This window comes from Chelon labrosus (assembly GCF_963514085.1).
Source record: "Chelon labrosus genome assembly, chromosome: 20".
NCBI classification, from domain to species: domain Eukaryota; kingdom Metazoa; phylum Chordata; class Actinopteri; order Mugiliformes; family Mugilidae; genus Chelon; species Chelon labrosus.
The window spans coordinates 5657831-5678007 of NC_140353.1; the positions used below are offsets into that span (position 1 = coordinate 5657831).

The 20177-nt window shown below is 43.6% G+C and overlaps 2 protein-coding genes across 2 annotated transcripts; both read left to right on the forward strand.

Annotated features, from left to right (window-relative positions):
• The first annotated feature begins 696 nt into the window (after positions 1-696).
• Positions 697-12729, forward strand: shprh (SNF2 histone linker PHD RING helicase). Its single transcript, XM_084568823.1, has 30 exons — positions 697-834; positions 1972-2565; positions 2761-2890; positions 3041-3259; positions 3413-3491; positions 3847-3997; positions 4167-4269; positions 4357-4616; positions 4710-5372; positions 5557-5808; positions 5884-5962; positions 6049-6212; positions 6449-6705; positions 6943-7064; positions 7294-7382; positions 7551-7643; positions 7767-7874; positions 7988-8130; positions 8220-8393; positions 8508-8570; positions 8648-8873; positions 9033-9170; positions 9411-9512; positions 9610-9681; positions 10165-10353; positions 10432-10524; positions 10614-10700; positions 11687-11865; positions 11953-12033; positions 12422-12729. The coding sequence occupies exons 2-30, from the start codon at positions 1981-1983 to the stop codon at positions 12516-12518; spliced, it is 4998 nt and encodes a 1665-aa protein (XP_084424949.1). The 5' UTR covers positions 697-834; positions 1972-1980; the 3' UTR covers positions 12519-12729.
• Positions 12730-14000: 1271 nt separating this feature from the next.
• LOC311505092 (pancreatic secretory granule membrane major glycoprotein GP2) lies at positions 14001-19640 on the forward strand (the record flags this gene model as incomplete). The annotated part of the gene is made up of 9 exons (XM_084568494.1): positions 14001-14040; positions 14770-14858; positions 14956-15060; positions 17533-17693; positions 17782-17917; positions 18231-18325; positions 18864-19032; positions 19237-19351; positions 19465-19640. The coding sequence occupies 9 exons, from the start codon at positions 14001-14003 to the stop codon at positions 19638-19640; spliced, it is 1086 nt and encodes a 361-aa protein (XP_084424620.1).
• Between the last annotated feature and the right edge of the window lie 537 nt (positions 19641-20177).

Here is a 20177-nt window from a genome sequence, read left to right on the forward strand (position 1 = left end):
TTGTTTGTTCTCCAAATAAAAACTGTAATATGACTCGTTAAACTTCACGTGAATTATCCCTCCTGCGTCGTGTCCAACAGGGACAGATGTGATGCATTTGCAATTCACTGCTGCAGGCGTAAAACGAAAATATCAAAGCTCTGCTGCCACCGTGCGGCCGGTGAGTGGTACTGCAACTGCAGCCTACGTTCAAACAAAACTTTATCAATAATATTGATGCACAAACTATATTAATACTTATGATGCACAACCTATAAAAACAACTAAACTCAAAACTTTGCCACTAAATTCGCACTTTACATTAATTAAATTGTAAAAATAAATCAAATTATTGTGGAAATAAGCAAAAACTGTTAAAGATTAAACGATTAAAGTAATTAAAGTAAGTGATATTAACGCTGAAAGTAACTAATCTACCCAAAAATAGTCAATAATATCTCTATTTGTTCCTAGAAATTTTCAAGAAAGTATTATTTTTAAAGTTTCTTTGAAAAAAGTGTCTAAAATTAAAACTAAAATAAAACTAAAAAAAATATGTGTACAGTACAGAAAGTATTATTATTATTAAAATTATTAAATTATTAAACATTTAAAACTCGTATTTATGCGTACTATTAACATAAAAACAAATAAAAGTGTTAGTTTTCTTTTTTTAAAGCATTTCCGGTATTCAGACGTCACTTCCTGTATTTAAAAATGGCGGACGTCAACATTGAGCTCGATAATTGAACTGTGTTTTGGCGGATGACAGCGTTATTTTCTGCAGCTGCTGCAACATGAAACGAGTTCTGATGCAGCGATAACATCCGGTTCGGCTTGCGGGAGACACAGAAAGTAAATATACTCCTTTTGATTCGCTGGTTTAGAGCCAAACAGAGAAATGCGCAGCGCTCATTGTGTAACGGTGTCATAACACTGAGACACTGCTGTCTGATTTTCTTGCACAAAAACTTTCCCCAAGAGGAGGGTGCGACTTTTTAAACAGCTGATTTTAAGCCAACGTGCGGAAGGACATTACAGTTAGCTGGCTAGCAGTTTATTTAACCTGATTCTTGGTGAATGTGATGATAACAGGTGATTCTGTTGACTGCACGAGAAGTTAGCTGCTAATGTTCAACTTCAGTGTTTACCTACATGTCCAGATGTCAGAGTCTGTGGAGGAAACGGACAGAAAGACACAACTGAGAGGGGACAAACATAAACTATTAACGATTCCTGTCTGTTTTTGGAAAGCATGATACCTACATTGGTGGTCCCCATCTTCTGGATCTGGGCCCTCCAAAGTGTCCAAAGATAAAGCCTGAGGCGCCAAATTAAAGAATAAGAAATGGGATATAAAAAAAACCTGTTGCTTATTTTTGCTAACATTTCTATATTGCTTTCTTTTTCAGTCATGGTTTTTCTTATTACAAAAGTAGAACTGTATAATAAAGAAGGACACCACATGTAAATACAAAGGTGCAAGATTAGATATTTAAGCTTGAGCTTGTCTGTCAGTCTAAAAGAAATGTTGATCTTAATTAAACTCAGGAGCATATGTCATATTTGCAATTTCATTGTGTGTGTTTGGAAAGCACAATATCAACATTAGTTGTACCCAAAGTTAAAATCTAAGAGTGAAAATTAAAGGATATTATCTTTCTTTTCAGTCTTGTTAGTCTAAAAGCCCAAAATCAAATATTCCAAGAAGGAAAAAATAACTTAAATTGAGCTCCTCATGCCACACACCCAAACATTTAAATACATTTAGAAAAAAAAAAATAGTAAGTAAGGATTTAAAAGCCTTTAAACAGCAAAAGTAAACCAAATATAAAGTACATTCAAAGGTGGAAAATTTGATATTGCCTAAAGTTGTCTGTCTATCTGTAGGAAATGTTGTTGATGTAAAAGAACAACTTACTTTGTCTATCAAATGTAAATAAGTGCTCTTTCCTATTGGTTTTCTAAGAAATAAATTTCCTCTCTGTGCAGGATTTCATCATGAGTAGCAGAAGAAAGAGGGCCCCTCCAGTGAGGGTGGACGAAGAAGCCAAGAAGAAATTAAACTGGAACATGCTGGATGACCGCAAGACCGAGGTGATCCAGGAAGATGACCAGATACCTACCTGCTCCATTCTTTCAGGCGAACCCACAACGAGCAGCGCCTTTCTCTTCAGCTCAGAGGATGTCACGGAAGCTGTCGAAACCCACTCTGTCCAGTTTTTAGACGAACTTCCCGGCACGTCGTCAGATAGCACCTCTGCCTCCACCTCTCTTGCGATCACTGTGTTACCAGCTGTGAAGCTTAGCCACACCTGGAAGGCCCTCATTGGGGAGTTCAGCGTACGGCCGGCTTTTCTCCCATTCGACTGTGAACAGAGGACTTTCACGCTCCACAGGATGGGCGACCAGCTCTGCCTCAGCTACAGCAGCTGCGATGAAGACTCAGGACAGCAGTGGAGGCCTGAGGAGGACATTTGTACTGCAGTGTGCAGCCTCAGTAGGATCCCACTGGAGGACCTCGACTGGCTGCAGAAGAGGAGGGTGGTGCAGCTCTGCCACCAGACAAAAGAGGAATCAGTCAAGGTATGTGGCATTTGCAAAGGGAATATTAATAATTATACATTTGTATCTCATGGATGAGTGCAAGTGTGTTCATAGTGTTATAGTTTATAAACAGTTTTCTCTAACTACTTAATCCACTGCTTGTTTCAGCTGAAATTCTCTGCCCCTCAGTGTTAAAATCATATTTGTTAGCTGTAAATTGCATCTCTCTGTCAGATTGGGATTTACTTGATGGAAGCTGGGCTTGGAAAGCCGGAGTTCCTCAGCGAGGGAAATGCTCGGCTAAAGAAAGCAAATCAATTAATGCAGAAGTTAATGGAGTATTTCTACGATTTCATTATCCCAGGTAAGTGTCAGGTCATAGTGTCTAGTTCATGCTGTAATCTGGGTAGTAGTACCATGACAGTTTATGTGATATATAATGTAGTGCTTGAATCAAGTATACTCAAGTATAACGAAACACTTAGATCCTGCCTCTGCTGTATTTTCCTCGTAGAAGTCGTTGAAAACGAGGAAGAGGAATGTGACACCGACCTGGAAAGGCAAAATGTCGAGGAGCTCTACGATTACGTCCGGCATCTGCACCAGAATGAGAGCCATGAGGTGACCTATGACGTCCAGCACAAGGCTCTTATTCCTGTGCTCAGGCCCTATCAGAGCCAGGCAGTCAACTGGATGCTGAGGAGAGAGAAATACCGGAACACCTCACCTAAAGGTAAGTTCATCATTAGCCTGCTGCTAATGGAAACTATTATCTTTTGAAATGTGGAAGTGGTTTATCTACATTTTAAGTTTCAGATGACTCTCAGAAAGACATGACAATAATATAAATGAGTAAAACTGATCAATATTTATTGTTTCTTTGCAGAACAATCGCTGCATTTCCTCTGGCGGGAGTTGCTTACTTTGTGTGGGAAGAAGTTGTTTTACAACCCTTTTACTGGCTGGTAAGAAAACGGGCTATCTAGTGTTAAAGGGACAATTAATTCAGGAACTTTAGCGCTAACATCATGACTACAAGATGAATGGAATTTAGTTTGTGCTTTTCTTTACTTCAGGAAAACGCCTTAAGAATCATATTCATCCAGAAACTATGTGTCTGACATCTGCATTTCCATTAAACGCTTCGGATTAAACAGAAGTTAAATATCTGAAAGTAGATTTTTGTTCCTATTTGAGCACCGTGACCAAAACCTTTTGATGATTTGACTCTTTAACCTACTTTTATCAAACCAGTTTCTGGACGTATATGTAAAATTTGTGTTGTTGCAACATTTTAGGGTGTTTTTTTTTTCCCCCCAGCATAATGCGAGAATTTCCCTTGGCCGGCATCGAGTGGCCTGGTGGGATCCTGGCCGATGAGATGGGGCTCGGAAAGACGGTGGAAGTTCTGGCCCTCATCCTGTTTCACACACGGCAGGACCTGGAACAGGAGACCCTCACGCTACCTGTGGTGAGGATCAGTAGGTCGTTACAAACACAGGCTTATTCTCTCTCTTTACCTTCAGTCTAAGAGGTAGGATTATTATATTTTAAAGCAAACTGCATACATGGCTAGTTTGCGTGAACGTATACGTATAATGTAAATATATACCTGACGGTTTAACTCTTGGTTTTTGCAGGGAAAGTCTGTGAATTACTTCGTTCCTCCTCCTCCACTAGAAAGAAAGAAGGTTGTCCGTTGCAAGTCTGAAGTTCAGCCTAAAATGAAAATATCCTATCCAGGTATGTCACTCACAATCCTCTCTGACAATCCTCACCAGCCTTTAAAGTTTGGGTTACATTTATATTTTTATCGTTATGTTTCTGCAGCCGTCCGTGTCATGCTGCTCACCGCGATAAAGGAGATGAAATCTGGCAAAGGGGCCTCAGTCAACGCTATCTTCACCTACATCCGTGCCACTTACGGCTACGACCTCTTAAAGAACCGCAACCACATCAAGAAGACGCTGACCAAGCTCATAGACGAAGGCATGGTTGACCGGGTCAAAGGTCGTGGCTTGGCCGGATCATTCAAGCTGGGAAAGAACTACAAAGAAACAAAGAAGATATTAGCGGGAGCATCCAAGCCTGTGAGACTAAAGAGCGTCTAATGTGAATGTGCTATGCTGCAAATATTACTTTGTTCTATTGTCTGAGTTTCATTTGTGTTTTGTTTTTTTTAGACTTTCAAAACGACAGAGAGTACGCCCAGGAAAATGTTCCAGAGACGAGCGAAGGAGAAGGCAGAAGCTGCTCTGCAAAACTCTCTCTCAGAAGATCAGAGAGACGTGAGCTCCCCTGCATCTGACTGTCCGGCAGCCGAGGAAACGGAAACAAAGAAGGTATGGGATGAAAGTCTGAATGAGAAATCGGATCAGTCTGACGACATGCTGGACACCTCCATGGCACCCTCACAGATGTCTCAGGATAAAAGTGAGTCAGACACACGGGACACGCAGAACACAGACGATCTACGTGAAGAAAGAGGAAAAGCGACACAGCTCGACTCGCTGGAGGAGGAGGAGGAGGACGAGACCCCCACCAGAGCATCTGTCGCCCCTTTCAACACCCCTGACTACCGCTTTGAGTGTATCTGTGGTGAGCTGGGCCTCATCGACTACAAAGCTCGAGTCCAGTGTATGAACTGTCAGCTGTGGCAGCACGCGGACTGCGTCAACTACAAAGAGGAGAGCCTCGAGACCACACCTTTCTACTGCCCTCACTGCCTGGTAGCTATGAAACCGGTGTCCACCGGTGCCACCCTCATCATCTCCCCAAGCTCCATCTGTCACCAGTGGGTGGAGGAGATCAACCGGCACATCAGGTCCTCCTCCCTAAGAGTGCTGGTAAGAGGGTAGATCTGTACATACATGAGTCTCTAGGTCTTATTTTTTAATTTTCTAGGTGGTAGTGTCATGTATTATGATCTCAGGAGAATTTACTCTTAATGTTCCCTATCTTCGTCATCTCGCCTGCTGAAAAGGCTTCCCATAACTTTCATTTTTTATTTATCCGCATTTCCTATCTCAGGTCTATCAGGGCGTGAAGAAGCACGGCTTCATCCAGCCGCACATGCTCGCTGAGCAGGACGTGGTCATCACCACCTACGACGTGCTGCGCTCCGAGCTCAACTACGTCGACATCCCCCACAGCAACAGCAAAGACGGCCGCCGCTTCCGCAACCAGAAGCGCTACATGGCCGTGCCCAGTCCCCTGGTGGCGGTGGAGTGGTGGCGCATCTGTCTGGACGAGGCTCAGATGGTTGAATGCCCCACTGCCAAGGTGAGTTGATGGAATTGTTTCTAGTTTATTTTGTTTGTTCGAACTTTATGTAAATTATTTTTTTTTTTACATTAGGCTGCAGAAATGGCTCTGCGGCTTGCGTCTGTCAACCGATGGTGCGTCAGTGGTACTCCTGTCCAGAGAGGCTTAGAAGGTAAAAAAATCTTTACGTGGAAACAAAATTAAGCAGGCGCATTAAGAACCTTGATAAAAATGTTCCTGACTGTGTTCACTGTGTAGACTTGTATGGCCTCGTACTCTTCCTGGGGCTGGATCCATACTGGGTGAAACACTGGTGGGACCAGCTGCTTTATCGCCCCTATCGTCGTGGCAACACAGAACCTCTGTACAATGTGATCGCTCAGCTATTATGGCGATCGGCTAAAAAAGACGTCATCGATCAGGTAGGATTGTAAAAGTTAAACCTCTTTTAACAGAGAAAAGATGTTTAAGGTGTTCTTTGTCGGATACGTAGAGGACTTATTGTATATACATGGTGGCATATTGGTTAAAACACCAACTAGTTTTGACATGTCATGGTCTTAAGACCCCCAGAAAGACTGATTACATGTCAGTATAGTCTCAGATTCACCTGAAAGCTTCCTCCTCCATTTTAACGTCTCTTCTCGAATCTCTCCAGATTCAGATCCCACCTCAGACGGAGGAGGTGCACTGGCTCCACTTCTCCCCCGTCGAGGGTCACTTCTACCACCGCCAGCACGAGGTTTGCTCCCAGGACGCGTTGGTCAAACTCAGGAAGATCTCCGACTGGAGCCTGAAACTCGGCAGCCTCGACCGCCGCACCGTCAACACCATCCTGTACCCGCTGCTGAGGCTGCGCCAGGCCTGCTGCCATCCGCAGGCTGTGAGGGGGGAGTTCCTGCCCCTACAGAAAAGGTGGATAACACTCTGTGTTATGTTTTCAAGGCAATTGTGTAGGCAGCTGCACCGGTTAATTAACAATCTAGCCAGACTAAATGAAGGATCATAGCATTAGGGACGGTAATAGACCCCAGCAACCTTTCTTGTCAATTATACAGTGCACAGTTGTGTTTATTTAAAGCTGACCCATTCTCTGTAATTTGCGCTGGAGGATTCGTTAAGTGGGTTTGTCTGTGTGCCTCGCGTCCCCAGCACCATGACGATGGAGGAGCTCCTGAAGTCCCTGCAGAAGAAATGTCGAGTGGAGTGTGAAGAAGCTCACAGACAATTGGTGTGCGCTCTCAACGGCCTGGCTGGAATCCACATCATCAGAGGTATAAAACCCCACTTCTATACTGCTTCCCCCTCTGCTCCCAGTTTCCCATGGGAATCAGTTCAAACAAAACACAAGCCGCGATCTCATCTTTGTGTCTCCAAACGCTTTTTGTACCGGGGTGTTTTGTCGAAGCAGGGGATACGTATGGATAGGGGTGGGTTGTATAGCCCGTCTCATTAACTCTATGTGTGATGCACGTATTGAGTGGATGACCATTTTCTTTGCAGGTGAGTTTGTAGAGGCGGCAGAGATGTATAGAGAAGTGCTTCGTTCATCAGAGGAGCACAAAGGCAGGCTGAAAACGGATTCATTACAGGTACGTGGCCCTATTCCATATGTGCTTCTTTCTACATAGCTGGAATTTACATATGAAAAGTTTTATTATTTCTACAAAGAGACGGTGGAATGAGACATCAAATCAGATTCTCTATTTTCCTGCATTTAAGCTTATTAATTTATTCCATTGATCGTTGTGGTAAAACAGAGGCTTCACGCTACTCACAACTTGATGGAACTGCTGAGCGCGAAGCATCCTGGGATTCCTCCAACTCTGAGAGACGACCGCCTGAGCGAAGAGGTAAACGTTTTCTCAGTCAGGACATCTCTGTTCCAGTAAGGAATTAATAGTACATTAGTTAGTTTTTTTTTCGATGAACTGCCACTGCAGGTTTTTATGTCGCCCTACCTCTCGTCTCTGCAGGCCGAGCAGCTGAGACAGCACTACATGACCAAATATGACTCCGAGGTGGCGGACGCCCATCAGGCCCTGCAGCCGGTGCTACAGAACATCAAAGAGCTGAAGCGGAAAGTGAGGAATGCTTTACTTTCAGGGACATTGCGCTAAATTTGATAAAGTACTGGGTCAGTGTAAACTGTTATTTATACATGCACCTATTAAAAATCATTACCTTTCTTACTCAGGTCAACCTGAACTCTCCCTGGTGGCTGGAGGTCATTCAGAGATCGATCCGCTGCTCCAACGACGACGACCTGGTGTCCCGCATCAAGAATGAGCTGACGTCCAGCTACAAACAACAAGCCCACAAGCTCTCCATGGCAGACAAGTAAACCAGTTTTAACAAAGTACCAATACAGTGAGTATTTCTCCAAAGGCCGACGTGCTAACAAAAAAAACGTCTTGGGGATCCCGCAGGTTCCGCGATGCCCGTGGTCTTCAGTTTCTTCTCACCACGCAAATGCAAGACCTGATGAAATCTCAGAAGACTGTGCAAGACGCAGTGAAGAGACTCGAGGGTCCAGCTTCGCAAAAAGTTATAGACGAGGCCACGGCTTGTCACCTCAGGCCCATGCGGCTGCCGCTCAACAAGTACGTCACGAGAGTTTTCTGGCTTCAAGTGGTTTTACCTAAAAAAATACTGGAAATCTGATTCCGGTTCAACGTAGTTTCTGTAACTAACACTCCTCTCTTGTCATATTTCAGCTGTGTCTTTTGCAAAGCGGATGAACTTTTCACGGATTACGAGTCCAAGCTCTTTTCTCATACGTAAGTGGAGCAATAGTTTTAAATCCATCAGCTTATTAAATCGACTTCTTGGGGTAATTAGTAAACCTCCTCCACAGTGTGAAGGGTCAGACGGCCATCTTTGAGGAGATGATCGAGGATGAGGAGGGCCTGGTGGACGACCGTCTCCCCACCACGAGCCGAGGCCTGTGGGCAGCCAGCGAGACCGAACGCACCCTAAAGGCCATTTTGTCTTTCGCCAAAGTCAAACGCATAGACCCAGAGCTAGCAGAGGAGGGGAACACTTTTATGGAGCTGTTTGAGACCTGGAAGAAGGAGTACAAGGTTTGTAATCCTACTTACAACATGCCGAAGATCGGGTTATGAGATTCTTTTACAAATTGGAAGGATGTGCCTCATGATTTAAGGTCATTAGGCCTTTATTTATTTAAGACTTCCAAAATAAGTGTTTAAGTAGGGGTGAAACCTGCCTTCTCTCCTCAGGTGCTGCACGAGTACTGGATGGTGCTGCGTAATCATGTGTCGGCCATCGATGAGCTGGGCATGGCCACGGAGAGGCTGCGTGTGCGCCTTCCCGATGAGCCAAAGCCCAAGCTGCTGCACATTATAGAGCCCCACGAGGTGAGGTTTACAGCTTGCTATTTATATACTGTATGTAACATAGCCGGTTTCATCTGCTGTGAGCGAGCGCCACAAAGTTGCAGGGCAGTCTGGATGGAACAAACACCTTTAATGTGGCCTCTGACCCGGCATTTCAGCCTGCAGGTTTTCGCGCGACTGAAAGTTTCCCAGGATGTCATTTTCTGCCTTAACTATTTTTACTGCATTCCTGACCTCTGCCCCCGGTTGTTTCGCTCCCAGGTGGAGCAGAACAGAGTCAAGCTCTTGAACGACCAAGCTGTGGCCAAGTCTCAGCTGCAAAAGAAGCTCGGCCAGTTTCTGTATCTCACAAATCTGGAGAAGGTAGTTAAACACTTGGCGGCTAACTTCCCTTTAGCTCATTCAAAGAATTTATCTCAAATTGTGTGGCATGATCTTAAACATAAATTCCTTTCTCAAGTCCCAGGACAAGGCTACTGGAGGGCTGAACCCAGAGCCGTGTCCTATCTGCGCCCGGCCCCTGGGTCAGGAGGTGAGTGTTGATGGTACATTTCAAACATCTCGCAAGAGGTATTTGCCGCAGTGTTTGTGTAACGATCCAGCTTATAACAGACTTAAATAGCTTGAATTTCTTGAGAAGCGGGGTGAGCTTTCAGTTCAAAGTTTCGGGGCGTAAATCCTCAGCTTCTGTAGAATTTATCAACCCACAAGGGATTATAATCACATATAGTCTTAAGCAGATTCCTTTTATTCTTCATGTATTTAAGATTTGGCGTTTGGTTGATATTGTGAGGTAAAGAGACCTATTTTTAGTTCATCCAAATAACAACGTCTGCTCCCATACTTATATACAGGGGAGAACAATTTAAGAGAAAGCAGAAATAGCTGTTTTTGTACTTGCTAGTACCTTTTTGTATCTCAGATTTTATTATCATACTTGGAACTATTTTGAGAAACATGCCGTACAGTTTTTTGCTGCTAACACTAATCCCTTGTCCCCTCTCTCCTTTCCTAGTGGGCAGTGCTGACTTGCGGCCACTGCTTCTGCAACGAGTGCATAGCCATCATTGTGGAGCAGTACAGCGTGGGCTCGAGGCGGCGTGCCATCAAGTGCGCCATTTGCCGGCAGACTACGTCCCACGCGGAAATCTCCTACGTGTTCACCACCCAGTCTTCCAGTCAGGACCAAGACATACCAGTAAAGGTTAGTCAGCGACACCTTGTCATCTGGAAGATTTTAGGATTGTGTTAATAATAACTTTCCATTTCCTGTGTTTGTCAGGGAAGCCACTCTACCAAAGTGGAGGCGGTGGTGAGAACGCTGAAGAAGATTCAGGGGACCTACCCCGGGGCCAAATGTCTCGTCTTCTCCACGGTAACTCTAAACTATCTCTGCTTTTTTTTTTTTTTTGTCTATATATCGAGCCATCAGTGGATCTAACCCTCTGGTTCTCTTCTGCACAGTGGCAGAGTGTGCTGGACATCATCGCTAAGGCCTTGTTTGACAATAACATGGAGTTCTCTCAAATCAACGGAATTCACAAATTCCAGGTTTGACTTTGTGACATTATTGAATTACGCATCTTGTTTTTAATTTACCGTGTTTTGTTCCTCTAGCAGATGATCAAATGATTGAATGAATGAAAAACAGACTCTTTAGACTTAGATCTAGACTTAGATAGACTTTAGTATAAAAAAAATTACAGAATTAGTATATGGACAAGAAATAGAGACGGACATGGAGTTATCTGTTGCAGAAAGGTGAGTTGTTGTACAGCTGGATAGAGTAGGGTATGAAAGAAGTCCTGAAGCGTTCACTGTTGGAGTGGAGCTAAATCAGTCTGTTGGAGAATGAGCTCCGCTGTCCCTGTGTTGTCTGGCGTAGTGGATGTGGCGGATTGTCCACGATGGAGACCAGTTTGTCCAGTGTCCTAATGTCCCTCACTGAGACAAACGTCTCCAACTGCCAAATACTTGAATACTGAGCAGCTTGTTCATCTCGCTGCTACGCCTCATTCCTATTAGTTAATTTTTAGATTAAATACATTTTTTACCCTGAAAATAACTCATGAGGAATGAGATAGGTTCCAAATTCTTATTTATTATCATTTTCCCCTGTGCCATCTTGTGAAAATTTCACAGAAACCCATTTTTTTTTTTTTTTTTAAATATTTTTTTTTTTTTTTTTGGGCTTTTTTTTGTTGCCTTTATTATAGATACAGCTGAAGGTAGACAGGAAAGGGGGGCAGAGAGATGGGGGATGACATGCAGTAAAGGGCCACAGGTCGGACTCGAACCTGGGCCGCTGCAGTAAGGACTCAGCCTCGGCACATGGGTCGCCAGCTCTACCCACTGAGCTATCCCGGCAACCCCAGAAACCCATTTTTAAGACCGTGAGATGCCCACAAGAACGAAAATAAAACCGCCATTCATACTGACAGAGATATCATAACAGAGTCTCCTCTTTGACCTTTGATTTAATTTGATTTGTGAGATCCTTTGATTCATACGTGACTAATTCGTGATTTATTTTCCAGGAGAATCTGAGTTCCTTCAAATACGAAGAGAAGATCAACATCCTTCTCCTGCCTCTCCACACGGGCTCCAACGGGCTGAACATCATCGAGGCGACGCACGTGCTGCTGGTGGAGCCCATCCTCAACCCGGCCCATGAGCTCCAGGCCATTGGCAGAGTGCACCGGATTGGCCAAACCAAGTAAGAGACACAAGGGAGTCAGTGGACTGTCCCAATAAACCGCTGAGTTGGGGTAAAATACTCATTTCTGTTCCCTCTTTCCATCAGGCCAACGTTCGTTCACAGATTCCTCATAAAATCCACGATTGAGGAGAGAATGCAAGCGATGCTGAAGACGGCAGAGAAAAGGTGCGTGTCAGTAAATCTTAAAGCGGACAGTATTTAAGCACACTGGGCAAAAAATTAGGTACACCAGTGAAAACTAATGCTTACTAATATCACAGTCCTGCACTAAATCCCCCTTCATGACTGTTACAGTGTTCAGCTGTACAGTCATTTTGGAGGTTGTAGTTGCGGTTAAACTGTTTAAAGTGTTTCTGTTGTCGAGCACAGACTAAAATGGGGTTGACAAAATAATAGAAACATGCGTTGAGTACTATAACCTTCATAAAGATAGGATTTAATGCAGGACTGTTGTGTTAGGATGCATTTGTTTTCACTAGTGTACCTACTGAACTGGCAAGTGAGTGTAAATTCAGCAGGCTGAAGAACTGACGAATGTGCTTTTTCATTTCAGTCACACCAGCACACCCATGAAGCACTCTGAGGCCGCCGTGCTGACAGTCGCCGACCTGGCTGATCTGTTCACCGAAGACACCGAACATCTGGAGTGAATCTGAACGGCAGCTCACGGAGGGACGTCCCACACGGCCTCTCGCTCTTCACGCAGCGGTGACAGAAGTGCACTGGGGTTTTTTTTTTGCACATTCCACTTTTTATACGAGCATCAGACAAAAAAATAAAAAAAATAAAAGTTGATATTTTAGCAAATCTCTCACAACGAACATGTTTCTTGATTGTATTGGAGATAAACTTTTAAACTTTTCTGGAGCCGTTGTGTAATTTGAGTCACACGTTGTCACAGTTTCTTCTTGACCTGTTAAAGTACATGTTTGATTCTGAGATTTGACTAGACTTGTACAGTGTTGATATCGGTGTTAATCTGACTGATTTACGTGCATTTATACACAACATCACTTTATGTCCAGACAGAAGGAAATGGAGGAGTTTTAACTCTGAAATGATCTCACAACATTCAGGAAATAAAAGTCAAAGACAGGTTGCAGCCTGTTATAACCAGCTCTTTTTGTTCCGCGTATTTATTAAGTAATGAACATAGATGCAGGAAGGAAGCCGCTGATCTTTACTCCCTTCTGACCTATACTCACTTTACAGCAGAACTGACACTGAAGCAGGACCAGACAATTTTCTTAAAGCTATTTGTGTTTAAAACAATCCCAGACAGTTGGGCCTAACAATGATGCCTGTCTTAATTTGCAAGAGAAAAAGTAAAGCTCAAGATTCAGTGTCTTGGAAACTAATCTTGTAAATAACACTCATAAAACAAGTTTTCTGCCTCATTGCCTCAGCGGCTATGTTGTCTTTTTATTTTATTGCCACGTACAAATTGTCTGGACCGGTTTAACAGTTATGTGGCCTAAGTTTTCCTTCAACGCTTTGTTTAGTGTGATGAAAATAATCTTTTCCTCTCTTGCATTTGCATATTTAAGTATTTTACGGTCAGTTCCACCACACACATACCCTCAACGGTCCTTGGCATTGTCGCTGAATTGCCCTTGACTCGTAATGAGTTTCTTTTCACCTGACTGACTGGGATTCCCGCACCAGTAAAGGTTTTAAAACGTCCACACAAAGGATGTTGACAACAAAGAGTGCCCCAGCCCCGTGCTGCTGTCCTTCTTTACATGGTTACCAGACTTCTCGTTGCTCCCCGTAGTAAGAAACAGTTGTAACATGTTTACTAAGAGGACATCGCCGCAGTAGGCGGTGCCATACGTGTTACCTTGGACTCCCCTCGGTTCTCTCTATTCATGTGCGGAATCTCATTGTTGGCGGGGACATCATTCAAGCTGGTGTTTTAAGGCCGGAGAGAGGCTCCCAGTTCATTAGAGCTGTGTTTCGAGGGCTGGAGTAAAGAGACGGTGCTACGTCTTCTGGTGACAGCGAGCTGAGTTTCAGGGGAAAAGGCCAAAAAAGCAGCGGAGAGGCCGAGCTAAGAGGAAACCAGAGGGAGAAGACGCTGGAAGATGGCACCTGCCAGTTTGGTTTTCGTGTGTTTACTGTTCACCGTGAGGATGGTCACCTCGGAGGTCCATCTGGAGCCTGAGGAAGAGGGTGAGCACGCACCTTACATCCCGCACGTCTGGATCAAATGTCAAGGGTCAAACCAAGTGGCTTTTTTTACAGAGACTACTTTAAAGTAATTTTTAATATATAATTTAAAATTTTCAGGATTGGTCTGTGTTTTTTTCCTAGCTGCAGCTTAAAAATGTATTGGTTCCTTCTGCAAGAACATTTCAAAGTCCAGTAAAAGCATTTTTTCTGAATTTAATAACAGTACGATTTGGTACGTGTAGGTTAAACGTGTAGTAAACATGTAGTAAAGCTGAAAGTAGCATTTAGATCATTAACTTAACAGTGAGAATACGTGAAGCCCTTCTACAAGTGCGATTATGAGCAATTTGAACTTAAAATAAGAAAAGTAAAAGTACCATTTATTGACCTTAATACTGATGTGTAAGCACGTAAGCAGCATTTAAATTATTGGTTAGTTTTATCTTTATATTATGCATGTAAACACTTGATTTGAAAAGCAGCTTGTCCCTTCAGCAATCAAATTAATATTGTGGGGTAGAAAGTAAAACATCTCACTTCAAATAGCAGAAGATTAAATTCACTGAAAATATTTATACTATGGGGCTTGAGTAGATATAGTTGGTTGTGTTTTTATCATTATAATATGTGATTTGTCTCTGAGGCTTCAGTGTGTCACAGTAAATGTGGGAAACTGTAACATATACATAAAAATAGTTTAAAAGAGTGTTTTGATCTTCTTTCTGTTAGAACTCAATGAAACTGTCATTTGCACCAACGACCATATGGAGGTCATCATCCCGAGCTCCTTTTTCCTCAACAAAGTGCCTCCGGTTTATGTAAGCTCAACAGTAATTTCCCTCAAAGTAACTGACTCATACTCTAAACGATTCGTGTAGACACTGTGCTTCATAACCGACTGTTTTCTCTGCTTAGGTTACAGATCTGCATTTAAATGATCCAGACTGCCGCGGCGTTGACGTGGGGGACGACTACGTTTTCAGCATAAAGACAAATCTCTCAGACTGCGGGACTGTGATGGTACGAACCTCTTGTCTTTTGCTGATCATCTGCTCTGACTGTGACTTCTTTACCGGGCCGTGTCTGTAAAATCTCGAGGGTCTAACTAATCAAACGTTGCACGTGAACTCGGACGTTTAGGACAGCTCTTCACAAAAGAGGAAGACATCAGCTTTAGCCGAGATGAAGATAAACTACTCTTGTAATCTCCATTATCGACGACATAAAATCCCCATCGTAATAAATTATCTATTTTACGACGTCTGTGGTTGTTGTGGGGAACTTTTCTCCCCGATCTGGATCTTTTTTTAGCACCAAGGAGAAGCTGCTTGGTTTTCTTTATCTTTTTTTCCTGCAGTGACGTAAACGTGGCCCGTGAGGTTTTGTGTTGAGAACTATGGAATTAGCTCATAGCAAGTATAATACGATGGACAGAGAAAGGCACACACTCAGAGGCCAGACAGAGAGGGGTGAGAAGAAAAGAAGGGGGGGGGGGGGGGGAGTGGCGTTTATGTCAAGAAAGAAGGGCAGTGTTGTTCCTTTGGCCTCTAACAGCCCCGGGCCTTATTCAGAACAGCAGAGGGACCCTGAATAGCCTCACAGTTCTAAATTATCAGGATTTACATGGAAATGATGATTATTTGTTAAGGTTCACTGAAAAGGAAGGCCATAAATCATTTGCCAACAAGCCCCGTGGTTATTTTAATCCAGCCGCATTCATGGATTCAAACTTTTGTGAGGTTTAAATCCCTTTCACAAGTGTCCTTGAGTCTCTTACTTGGAATGCGTGATGGTTTTAGTTTTTTTTTTGTAAAGCAAGTAAAAGGTTAACACAGCTCTCCACGGGGAGAAAATCTCTCAGAACTCCACCTCAGCATTTTACAAGAGTAAGCCCGCTCTGGATTAGGTGGCAGTTGCTAAAGGAGAAGAATGTCTCACTCTCACCTTGACCGCGGAACCTTTTTAAACCCCGCCGTCAGAGGAAACGTGAATGAATAGTCGGGTTTAAAGGTCAGCAGACATTTTCACTGAAACATGACGGCGTTCGGCGAGTTCTGCCGTGAAAGGAGACCTGTCGCTTTCTGCGAGACCTGTCAGCTCTGCTTACAGTTGGTTAGCGTTTACCGTGTTCTGCGGTTAGGGTCCGTCCTGCTCTGTGACCGCAGAGGCCGTCCTCCACCTTCACTCGGCGGGGATCCACTCAAACTGCGGACGCCGCCTTTTCACTCGCCGCCTTTTTATGGTTTTATCTACGTCAGTGGGGAAGAATATCAGAGTGTGAGGGACACTAGGGAAGATGCTGCAGCCTTGTCCAATGTGTGCTCTAACCACACACACCCATATGAATACATGACACTTGAAATGTGTCCTTCTACCTGAGATCATTCTTTTCCTCTTCTTCAGTGGTATCATGTACAATTCAGGTGAACACAAATGGAGGAATCAGGGATCAGGCAGGCTCAGAGGTTGTTTAATCGAATGCAGGGTCAAAACCAGGAATCCAGGAATCAGGTTAAGGTACAAAGGTCCGACAGGCAAAAACTCAGGTGATATAAAAAAAAAAAAAGCTAAAGTCCCAAAAAGAAATCACTCAAAGAAGAAAGTAGCTGGACTGCTTAAGGTAAACCTACAAGACGATCTCGCACAGAAGGAGTGGGGAACACAGCTTAAATACACGAGGGAGAGGGAGACAATGAGACACAGGTGAAACACATGAGGGCGAGGAAAGCAATCACAGACAGAACTAGACAGGAAGACAGACTTCAGAAGACTCAGACTACAAAATAAAACAGGAAGTGACAAAAAGGACAGAAAACTGAACAAAAAAAAATAACAGACACTACGTGGTATCATTATCTACTGTATCCTTCTCATCAATGCATCAGCTTTTTCTCCAGCTTTATATTACTTCTTCATTCATTCATTTTCTGTAACCGCTTGTCTTCTGGAGGGTTTATCCCAGCCGTCATTGGGGCGTCATTGAAGGTACAGCAGGGCTAACACAGAAGGTCACAGAACGCCGAAACAGGGAGAACATGCAAACTCCACACAGAAAGGCCAATGGATTCGAACCAAGAACCTTCTTGCTGGACTCCGGGATATTCTCACGCCATTTTCTTATACTTATTTGACCAAACGAGTGTGTTTGCAGCCGTGAAACGCAGTTAAAATGAATGCCCTGCACAGTTAAACATGATATTTTAATGTAGCAGTGCACAAAAAACAGCGAGCTAATAACAATTATTGGAACTAGAGATGTGTAAAGACAAAGATATGTGCGATGTCGTGACCCCCTGAAAGAAAGTTGGCAAAGATCTGGGTCAGAGGGTCACCCGATTTCTTTGCACCACCGTAAACTTCCGTAGATATGATTCAATGAAAGGAGTTACCTGATCTCCTTACTCTCCTCTTCATGTCAGTGTTCTGCAGCGCTTCTCAACTAAAATAGCATCCAGCGACCTTTTACATTTGTCTGTCCTAATGTCTCCTTAGACCTCTGACGATACGCACATCATGTTCATGAACACCATACACAACAACTACTCGGACATCATCACTAGAAACTACATCAACATCACATTCGTGTGCCGCTACCCAATCAACTACATGGTCCAGCAGCCCAACGGTGAAAACATGATTCGAGTGGATGTCAAGTGGGTTTTTTATTTATTTTTTTCTTTACTTCTGAGCTGACAGTAAAGATTATTTGTTGAAAATGTTTGAATCTTCTTAACTCTGCAGAACCATCACACTAAACACGGAGGACGGGAATTTCTCAGTGTCAATGCTGCTGTACAAAGATGAAGCCTTTGAGGACAAATGGACCACTGTGCCATCGCTGACCCTGGATGATAACATCTTTGTGAAAGTTTTCATGGTAAATCATGTCAAGACTTTTAAAGACTTCCACTTAATTGTGAAAGATTTGCTCCAAGAGAAGAAGCAGATTAAAGCATTTCAGGTATTCTTACTACAGACAGCTATTTTTGGATTAGTTTAGACACACAACCTTAAGCAATATGTTTTGTGGATAGATGTCCCAAGCAATGCTGGAAATCTAACCCTCCTCCCGTGACTAGACAGTCATTCGAGTGCTGCTCCACTTCTCATCCATGTTGTTACAACCTCCTGGTACACCTGTTGTTTACTTAGTTATGAATCAGCATTTCATGGCTCGTGTCTGCCCTCAGATACCGGCTGACCTGATGCTTCGTATGGAGAGATGCTGGGCCACGCCGACCAGCGATCCATACAGCAATATTCAGTACACCTTCATCCGAGACAGGTCTGCCTCTGCACTGCTTAAACACTTTTTATTGTGTAATATAAGACTTTTGTTGTCGTGCTTTTGTTGTCCACAGTAGGTCATCTTGCAGCTGAAAAACTTAAGAATGAATAGGTGAAGATTTCCACATATAGCCGTGGTATTTCACCACATGTGTCCTCTTACAGGAGCGCTGTTGAAATCTGAAATAAGAGAATTTGTTGCTTACAGAGCCGGCCAGACAACAACTCCCAGAGCCGGGTCACGTGACGCCTGTCTGAGAGGCCACATGCGTTTCAGTTCAACAGCTGTGTCCATGCCCTTGACAACTAAGGCAGTATTTGGTGCTGTTAGCAACAGCAGGGCAATGAAATGCACATTGATTTCACAATGCCAGAGAGAATGGCTCAAACAAGCCCGTGCCCCTTCTGTGTTGAATCACCTGCGATTATGTTTTTCTTATCTTTGTCAAACATATTCATTGTTTCGGCTTTTAAAGGAAAAGTGTTTAATTCTAATTTGAAGACTCACTATCGGACTTCTTTGTCTCCCTGCTCAGCTGTCCAGTGTTGACCAGCGAGCAGACTCTGAGCGTGCTGAGGAACGGCCAGGGTCCGGAGGCCATGTTCAGGATACAAATGTTTAAGTTTGTCGGCAGCTCTTACACCAACGTGTTCCTCCACTGCAACGTCCAGATCTGCCACAACGGCCCCGGTCTGTGCCAGCCCGTGAGTGAGCTCGTGCTGCACCCATTCCTTAAACCGGTAGTCAGAGGCCAGTTCAGACAAGTAGCCTTCTATATGTGACGCTCACCGTATGACCTTAATATAGAAACCGCTTTCCAGCCATATGAGCTGGCTGTTAAACTGCCCTTTACAGATACACATTGCTAGTTACTGAGCCTTTTAGTTTTTCATGTATTTTCCAAACAGAACTGTTCTAGCGAAGACGGGTCAATGAGAACGCGGAGAGACGTCCCACTGTCCCACACTGTGTCCTATGGACCAATCAGACGACTACTAAACAAAAGTGAAAAGCCCAACCTGAGTATGTATTTGTATAATCTGTATAATCTGTGATAGTTAAGTTATCATCAAAGCTTACAGATGTTGAAAACAATCTGAACGCATGCGGTTCCACCCGTGTTTGTTTCTCTCTAGATGCAGGTGCACTCCCAGCCGTGGAGACCTTTGTTCTGGGAGGGCTGCTGGTCGTCTTGCTGCTGGTCACGGGGGCGATCGGGAGGCTGTGGCTCCGCTCCAGACGTTTCTACCCAGCGCGGGAGGCGCAGCTCACGCTGTCCAACATTCACCACATCTCTGAGGTGGCCTCATGAACCAGGGAGCTGACGAAAGGACACAGAAAAACACATACAAAGAAGTGTGGCTTATATTAATGGAAGTCTTTATAAACTGACTTTCTGGATGTGTAAGAACTTAATAAACATCTATCTGAAGTGTGTCCCTGATTCTTCCCATTGTTAACAAAGTAATTTATGAGTCCCAGCTTAGTTTTACTTGACTTATTCCATTTTATGCCGCTGTATTCTACTACTCTGCTGCATTTCAGCCCATTTACGCCCATATGTGTTGTAAATATTTGAATATGGGCCACAGAAATGTAGTTTAAGTATGAATAAATGTTGTGCACCTGACTTTTTTTTTTTTTTTACAGGGGACGTCTTGAGGTGTTTTATTAACGGCTGCATTCCACCAAGAGCAGGTCCTGCTTGTTTGCGTGAACACTTAATGGAATTTATCACACCTAGAACGGCAATTCAAAATGTCTGTTTCCTTAAACTGAAATAAATAACTTGGCACTGTTGTTTTTATCCAATATGTAATAAAAAAAAAAAAAAACAGAGCATTTAACA